Genomic DNA, 9,339 nt, shown 5'->3' on the forward strand with positions numbered 1-9,339 from the left:
CCATCTTTGACACAATTCATTGAACAACTAATTAATTAAAACCGCTGAGAACTACAACGTTTTATGAAATGGACAATGGCGAACACCAATAAAAACAAAAAGAATCAATCGTAGAACGGGACAGTGCGATAGCTGTACCAGCTCAACAGATTCCTACCACGTCATTCTCTTGGTAACTGTGTTCTTCCATTACATCCTTGGTAACCAGACCCCCCATCAAGTTAAAGTTAGTAGGTCTAAGGTTGAAGAATTTCTTGGAGCTACTGAGACGAGACCAAGACCAGGCTTGGTCCAACTTGATAGTGTGTTTGTTCCAGGGGAGTGCGGTCCACGCAAACGCTCAAGATGCGGGAAATTATGCACATACAGGTCGGCCAATGCGGCAACCAGATTGGCTCGAAGGTGAGTAAGATTTTCTTGAGCTCAAAAAATTCTCTAAGTTCGTTACAATTGAATACTAGATCTATAATCTAGTATTATAAACTCTCCCTTAATTACTAGATCTAGATGTATATTAATATTAAGCAGAGACTTCGGCTCACGTAAGTCTTAAACAATTCGTTGTTTTAATGTTTACTAGTAGATCTATAATCTATTTATCAATGTATTAAAGATCTAGAATATAGATCTAGATCTATAAACTCTCCACCACTCATTATTTATTACCGAGTGGAGCTTTAATTGATAGATCCAGAGATCTAGTAAAAGTCGAAATGTGGGATTACGGCCTCGGAAAGTCTGTTGGCAAAATTCAATTCGACAATGAAGTTACAAATTGGCAAACTAGATCTAGATCTAGATGTAGATCTGAGCACTAAGTTATCGGGTGTTATGGAACCTTAACGAGAATGTAGACCATCAGAATTAAAGCTAGATCTAGCTACGATCTGATACAATGCTGACTTGAGCTTAACTTGGTCGCCGGGTCGATATTGTTTTTACTAAAGCTTGTGTAAGGTCTAGATTCTCTACATATCCTTTTATTTGAAGTGTATAATTTAAAACGTTCGATGTTCAATATCAGTGTTCAATATCAGTGAATTAAGTAGAATCTAGAAATCTAGATCTATGTTCAACGTCGTGACCTAATAAACCAGACCCCCCTCCCCTCACCCTACCTCTTCCTAAACACTCCCTATCCCTCCCCGCCCTATCACCCCACCCACCATTTCATTAAGCTTTTCATCAAAAAGTCAACACTCACTCCCATAGAGGCCTAGATGACTGATGTTCACAATGAACTGACAACCCCTACCCCATTTATCGTCCACCCACTGTATTCTATTAATCACTAACCCTAACGATCCTAAACTTCAACATCGGGGGTGGTGGGGGAAGGGTTAAAATATAGATGCCCCTTGAACCTTTGAACCCTTTCTCCATGTCCAGTTTTGGGAAGTTATATCAGACGAGCATGGCATTGACCCAACCGGAAACTACCACGGAGACTCGGACCTCCAGCTAGAGCGCATCAATGTGTACTACAACGAAGCCGCAGGTAGGCCCGCCATGTTGGTTTACCATTCACTTTTTACATATTACCCTCACATTTAATCAAACAAATTTGAGCGCATCAACGTGTACTACAACGAAGCTGCAGGTAGGCCCATTGCTTACTCTACTATATTTCACATAATACCCTCACACGATTGCTTACTCAACGATATTTTTCACATAATACCATCACACGATTGCTTACTCTACTATATTTTCACATAATACATTCACACGATTGCTTACTCTACTATATTTTCACATAATACCTTCACATTTAATCAAACAACTTTGACATCATCGTGTACAACAACGAAGCCGCAAGTTCGCCATGACGATTAGCTCAACATATTTTTTCACATAATACCCTCTCTTTTATACACTTGAATCTGAACGAACATGACGTTTAACTGAAAACATTTTGTATGACAGACCAAATAATTAAACACCTAGTTAACTCTTCCTTTAGCCGTACCTCGTCAGAAGAATCACCAGTCTATGCAGTAACGGTACCTCTATCAAACTTTAGCCTTGAGTTTTATAAACAACGAACCACCTTGACCCTGTGTTTGTTCTGCAGGTGGCCGGTACGTCCCCAGAGCAGCGTTGGTTGACCTTGAACCCGGCTCCATAGATTGGGTCAGATCTGGTCGCTTTGGCACTATTTTCCGCCCCGACAATTTTGTCTCGGGTAAAGGAGGTGCCGCAAATAACTGGGCCAAAGGTCAGTGTCACTTTGTATTTTTTTATGAGGTCGTGTGTTGTAACGATGCCAGTTGTTTCCATAGATCGCGTGCTACAGGTTGGTGATACGGGTCACAGGCTATGTGATTTTGTTACAGGTCACTTGTCAAATGATTTGCTACGTCACATATGTTGCTACAGGTCACGTGATATGATGTTGCTACAAGTCACGTGATATGGTGTTGCTACAAGTCACGTGATATGATGTTGCTACAGGTCACGTGATATGATGTTGCTACAAGTCACGTGATATGATGTTGCTACAGGTCACTTGATATGGTGTTGCTACAAGTCACGTGATATGATGTTGCTACAGGTCACGTGATATGATGTTGCTACAAGTCACGTGATATGATGTTGCTACAGGTCACTTGATGTGATGTTGCTACAGGTCACTTGATGTTATGTTGCTACAGGTCACGTGATATGATGTTGCTACAGGTCACGTGATATGATGTTGCTACAAGTCACGTGATATGATGTTGCTACAGGTCACTTGATGTGATGTTGCTACAGGTCACGTGATATGATGTTGCTACAAGTCAGGTGATGTGATGTTGCTACAAGTCACATATGTTACTACAGGTCACTTGATATGATGTTGCTACAGGTCACGTGATATGATGTTGCTACAGGTCACATGATATGATGTTGCTGCAAGTCACGGCTCACATGATTTCCAACACGTCACGTGATATGAATTTGCTATTGGTCACTTGTTTTTGCCACAGGTCACACGTTGTAGCCCTACCTCTCACAGGTCACATGCTGTATCCCTTCTTCTCACAGGTCACATGCTGTATCCCTTCTTCTCACAGGTCACATGTTGTAGCCCTACCTCTCACAGGTCACATGCTGTATCCCTTCTTCTCACAGGTCACATGTTGTAGCCCTACCTCTCACAGGTCACATGTTGTAGCCCTACCTCTCACAGGTCACATGCTGTAGCCCTTCTTCTCACAGGTCACATGTTGTAGCCCTACCTCTCACAGGTCACATGCTGTAGCCCTTCTTCTCACAGGTCACATGTTGTAGCCCTACCTCTCACAGGTCACATGTTGTAGCCCTACCTCTCACAGGTCACATGCTGTAGCCCTTCATCTCACAGGTCACATGTTGTAGCCCTACCTCTCACAGGTCACATGTTGTAGCCCTACCTCTCACAGGTCACATGTAGCCCTACCTCTCACAGGTCACATGTTGTAGCCCTACCTCTCACAGGTCACATGCTGTAGCCCTACCTCTCACAGGTCACATGTTGTAGCCCTACCTCTCACAGGTCACATGTTGTAGCCCTACCTCTCACATGTCACATGTTGTAGCCCTACCTCTCACAGGTCACCTGTTGTAGCCCTACCTCTCACAGGTCACGTGTTGTAGCCCTACCTCTCACAGGTCACCTGTTGTAGCCCTACCTGTCACATGTTGTAGCCCTACCTCTCACAGGTCACATGTTGTAGCCCTACCTCTCACATGTCACATGTTAAAACCCTACCCCCCCCCCCACAAGGGTTTAGCGGTAGAGAGCTGGACTGCTAACCAGTGAGTCTCGAGTTCGAATCCGGGTTCAAGTCAGTAGACCGTCCCTGAGTCCATCCAGTTCTGATTGGTACCTAACTCACGTTAGGGAAAGTAAAGGTGGCTGGGCTGTCTATCTATCGCAGAAACAAGTGAACTCTACTTCACTTGCCCTATAGACCGTCAGGTTTGAAAGGGAACTTTACTTACATACCCCCCCCATACACACACGCGTCACGTGTTATAACCCCACATGTCACATGTTATAACCTACCCCCATCCACACACACACAGGCCACATGTTATATCTCCCCACACACACAGTCACATGTTATAAATCCCCCCTCACTTTTACCCCCACAGGCCATATGTTATAACCACCCCCACTTTACCCCCTCAGGCCACATGTTATAACCACCACCCCTTTACCCCCACAGGCCACATGTTATAACCCCCCCCCACACACACTTTACCCCCACAGGCCACATGTTATAACCCCACCCAACTTTACCCCCACAGGCCACATGTTATAACCCCCCCTTTACCCCCACAGGCCACATGTTATAACCCCCCCCCCACTTTACCCCACAGGCCACGTTATAACCCCCCCCCCTTTACCCCCACAGGCCACATGTTATAACCCCGCCCCCCCTTTACCCCCACAGGCCACATGTTATAACCCCCCCCCCCTTTACCCCCACAGGCCACGTTATAACCCCCCCCCTTACCCCCACAGGACACGTTATAACCCCCCCCCCCCTTTACCCCCACAGGCCACATGTTATAACCCCACCCAACTTTACCCCCACATGCCACGTTATAAACTCCCCCCTTTACCCCCACAGGCCACATGTTATAACCCCACACGTTGTACCCCCCCCCCACTGTCACATGTTATAACCCCCCCCCCCTTTACCCCCACAGGCCACGTTATAACCCCCCCCCCCCCCACCTTTACCCCCACAGGCCACATGTTATAACCCCTCCCCTTTACCCCCACAGGCCACATGTTATAACCCTCCCCCTTTACCCCCACAGGCCACATGTTATAACCCCCCCCTTCCATTACCCCCACAGGCCACTACACAGACGGTGCCGAGCTGGTAGACAACATCATGGAGATCGTCCGCAAAGAGTCCGAGCACTGTGACTGTCTCCAGGGCTTCCAGCTGACCCACTCGCTGGGGGGTGGCACCGGCTCGGGTCTTGGGACTCTGATCATCAGCAAAGTCCGTGAGGAGTACCCTGACAGGATCATGTGCTCATACTCCGTGGTCCCTTCACCCAAGGTCAGCTCTGGGTTGGGTCTGGGTTGGTGTACGGTGTATGGGCTGGTTTGATGCGAAGTGTGTTTGTGTGTTGATAGGTGTGTGTGGTGTTTGTGTGGTGCATGGATGTGATTGTGTTTAATGGTGTTCATGTGTAATGGTATATTATAAATGTATTTTGTGTTGAATTATAGAAGTGTTTGTGTTTTAATGGTGTATGATACATGTTTATCCAATACTTCGTTATATACTGAAGTTTCTGTATATTGAATAGTCGGCTACATATAGAGCGTCGCATTTGAGCATAACCAACTCCTGATGTTGAGGAACATAGCAACAGCCAAGTAAAACATAGCGACTTGTTTGATTCTGTTTAGGTTTCCTAGGACGAACGGCAAGTGTCAAACATATGATATATGAGCCCTGGTTTCCAACATTCACTTCTCCCCATATTGCTTACATTAATCAAACCAATATCCAAGCCAGTTAGTCGGAGTTTGCCGTGTTGAGGCCTGCCTCGCTAATGAGAGACACCTCCTGAGACGGTGATGTCTGTAAAGAAAGAAAAAGCTTACACAAGTAGAGTCAAGTTCACTAGTCATGGACACTAGCGAGGATCTGTGTATTTATCAAACAGACCTGGCCATGTTAGCACAGAAAATATTAGCAAGTTCATCGATTCACTCTCTTTCCGGGCCTCTAGATAGAAGACCGATGTACTCTTAAGTTAAAATGTGCGAGACTGACCACTAAAGAATAAAATGTATTGTTTAACAAGTGATTGTATTAATTCAAGAGACTTGAACGTTGAACTCTATTCAGCACAATACACATGTTTGTTTAGAAGGACAGTGTGGGTCTATTCAGGGTTAGATAACATTAGCGAATGCTGGCAAAGATGTTGTAAAAATGTACGATAGTTTTTAATTGTAAATTGTATCAAAGTTGTTTTTGTTCGCTATTTTAACCCAAAAAATATCATACCCTATTCTTTAACAATAACTAAATTTGCCGCGATACCGGTCAAAAATACCACAGAACATAAGTTTATTGTTTCTTCAATTTCTGTGTATCTTTAGGTATCCGACACCGTCGTAGAGCCCTACAACTGTACTCTTGTATGTTAATTGTTTCTTCAATGTCTGTGTATATCTGCAGGTATCCGACACCGTAGTAGAGCCCTACAACTGTACTCTTGTATGTTAATTGTTTCTTCAATGTCTGTGTATATCTGCAGGTATCCGACACCGTCGTAGAGCCCTACAACTGTACCCTTGTATAAATTGTTTCTTCAATGTCTGTCTATATCTGCAGGTCTCCGACACCGTAGTAGAGCCCTACAACTGTACCCTTGCCATTCACCTCCTGGTCGAGAACACCGATGAGACCTACATCATCGACAACGAAGCTCTCTACGACATTTGCTTTCACACCCTCCGCCTCTCCACCCCCACCAACGGCGACTTAAACCACCTGGTGTCTGCGACCATGTCTGGCATCACCACCTGTCTCCGATTCCCCGGCCAGCTGAACGCTGACCTCCGTAAACTAGCCGTCAACATGGTGCCATTCCCCCGCCTGCATTTCTTCATGACGGGATTCGCACCTTTAACCTCCCGCGGCAGCCAGTGGTACCGTAACCTGACGGTTCCAGAGCTGACCCAGCAGATGTTCGATGCCAAGAACATGATGGCGGCGTGCGACCCACGTCACGGTCGTTACCTGACTGCGGCGACCGTGTTCAGAGGGAAGATGTCCATGAAGGAAGTGGACGAGCAGATGTTGAACGTCCAGAACAAGAACAGCCGCTACTTCGTAGAGTGGATCCCCAACAACGTCAAGACCGCTGTCTGCGATATCCCGCCCCGGGGGCTCAAAATGTCGGCAATTTTCATGGGGAACAACACAGCGATGCAAGAACCATTCAAGCGTGTTGGGGAACAATTCTCAGCCATGTTCCGTCGTCGTGCTTTCTTGCACTGGTACACAGGTGGGTTTGATACAAGCATCTAGTGGCCGTCCAGAAATGACGTCACGTAATGTTTGCCTATTTTTCTTATCCCCTCCATAGCGTAACACGTAGTCAAAACAAGCCCGACCAGCCCCACCCCTTTCCCCCACTTAAACCCTTAAATAAATCATGATTCTAACGTAAATTTTGTTCATCATTAAAATTACTATCCTAATGTATAAGATGTCATTTGTGGACAACTTAGATAATTATAAACATGTTTTATTATTATGTTTACAAGCAGTGTTTCTTCCAGACTTATTTCTCGGGGGGGGGGGGGGGCGGACACTGGTAAAAGTATGTTTTCTAAATAAATTCCATTTCGTTCGGGGGGGGGGGCGGTAGACTTTCTTCGAAGATACCTGGAAGAAACTCTGCACGTTTTTAAATAACATTTGCGATAAATGTAGTCTTATTTCATACAACACTGTGATGCACTTTATCTAACTTCTCTCTAGCTTCTCTATAGCTGTTCTATACCTTCTCCATACCCCCTCTACAGCTTCTCTATAGCCCTTATTCTCTCCGTGCTGTATCTAACATAGAGGTTTTGTTCCCATCTCTGTCCACTAGGTGAAGGCATGGATGAGATGGAATTCACAGAAGCCGAGTCCAACATGAGCGATCTAGTCTCCGAGTACCAGCAATACGAGGAGGCTACAGTGGAGGACGGCATCAACTTTTATGAAGAGGAGGAAGAGGAGGCATAAATCAATACCTCCCCAACGCCCACACCTTTGCGCCTTACATGCATAGCTTGACCAGAGTGACCATTGTCCATCTCGTAGCTATTGCTACCCATTACAGTCCATCATAGAAAGAGCCATAGTATACCATCGTTGAAAACTTTAACATCTTGAAGTGACTTTGATTTTTAAGAAAAATATAAAAGAACGCAACATCAATTATTTCGTTTCGCTCCTAGACAGAATATTACGATTCATCTTTTTTGAAAAACCAACTACTTAACCTCATGAAGCCTGCTGTATAGTTTACATCTATTATACTAATGTTACCAGAAACGAAACCAAAAAAAAATTCAGCCAACCCAAGCAGTGATGTAATGCTTTCAAACTTTGTTTACTTGTTTTCCCCCACCTGTCGTGGATACAATAAAAACATGGCAAGACAACAACCCGCCCCGAATGTTAATAAATTTATTATTTCAATTTTGGTCTTGATCATGTCTTAAACCTGAGGATGGTCGTGAGTTCAAATAAAAATCATTTTTAGCTTCACTAACTTTAATGTCAAAGTGTAGGAATTTATTCTAGCTCAACGCTATTGTTTAGACAGTTCTAACAATATTTCTGTTGTCCATTTACTTGAGTTTTGTTCGCTAGTTTGTTTGTTTGTTGTTGTTTTTTCCAGCTAATTTCCTTAACTTATTTTATTGTCTCAATGAAAGACGTCCAAATGCGTTTTGTTTTTAATTATACCTTGTTCTAAAGTACAAATTTCAATGCATCAGCAGATTTTTATAAATCGACACATTCAAGACACTATAAAACAAGGTAAAATGCGAAATAAAGATAGGGAAAACAATAGCTGTATCATTACATGATTACACAAAACGCATTACTACAAAGTATGAATTTGAAATCATTTTATTGAAAAAACTGAATAGACAAAGGACCAACAATACTAGAACAATGGGTACAGTGGATCCAGTTAACCTCAAACAACTAACCGCCATAGAACGCCTTCGTGAATTTCAATGAAGTTGTGGAAGTGGCTACACAATAGTAGGCCTATTAACATAAGTAACAATTAAGACTTAAATTTGTCAACAGCTGCCTTAAATGTAGGGCTGTTCCATATCAAAATGAACACGTCTCAGATCTTCAATGTTTACAGTTTCCGGTTTAAAGTTGATCTTTACAGGCAATGATGACGTTCTGTCAATATGGAACAGCAATTATTGAGTATGTCTTATATTGGGTGCTGGCCACAGATTGTATTTTTAAAACAAAAAAAGTATCGTTCTGAACATTAATCCACCTCACTAACAGTTAAAACAAATCCCTAGCGGAGGTATGGGAAAGGGGGGGGGGGACTGCACATATGTACATTTTCCCTTAGACTACGCTTTTAGTAGAGAGACCTTTGAAACAAAAACTCGAATTTGTGGCAGTGGTATTGGAGATAGTATTTTAAAGACATACTACAATGTCTCAGGTGCGTTTTGTTCGCCAACGGTCTATTTAGCATGGGTGTGTACTAAGGAGATGCTGATATTTCTTACGTTTTTATTTAACAACGCTATTAGCTTTATCGGGTCTTCTTGCTTGTTAAGCGTCATAT

General features: G+C 43.7%; 1 protein-coding gene across 1 annotated transcript; it reads left to right on the forward strand.

Annotated features, from left to right (window-relative positions):
• LOC131951925 (tubulin beta chain) lies at positions 1–8,273 on the forward strand. The gene is made up of 6 exons (XM_059314376.1): positions 1–402; positions 1,390–1,498; positions 2,075–2,218; positions 4,834–5,045; positions 6,339–7,014; positions 7,609–8,273. Exons 1-6 carry the CDS (start codon positions 346–348, stop codon positions 7,743–7,745), a joined length of 1,335 nt encoding a protein of 444 aa, XP_059170359.1. The 5' UTR covers positions 1–345; the 3' UTR covers positions 7,746–8,273.
• The last annotated feature ends 1,066 nt before the right edge of the window (positions 8,274–9,339 follow it).

Source organism: Physella acuta, unplaced genomic scaffold (assembly GCF_028476545.2).
Source record: "Physella acuta isolate Inbredline_101_S28 unplaced genomic scaffold, ASM2847654v3 ptg000838l, whole genome shotgun sequence".
In the NCBI taxonomy this organism is placed as follows: domain Eukaryota; kingdom Metazoa; phylum Mollusca; class Gastropoda; family Physidae; genus Physella; species Physella acuta.

What these genes read in the sequence shown, in the direction of transcription:
- LOC131951925 (XM_059314376.1), top strand. Translation starts at nt 346, where the DNA reads ATGCGGGAAATTATGCACATACAGGTCGGCCAATGCGGCAACCAGATT. An exon ending in GTACTACAACGAAGCCGCAG is followed by an intron (nt 1,499 to 2,074) that starts GTAGGCCCGCCA and finishes TTTGTTCTGCAG; the next exon opens with GTGGCCGGTACGTCCCCAGA. An exon ending in CCGTGGTCCCTTCACCCAAG is followed by an intron (nt 5,046 to 6,338) that starts GTCAGCTCTGGG and finishes CTATATCTGCAG; the next exon opens with GTCTCCGACACCGTAGTAGA.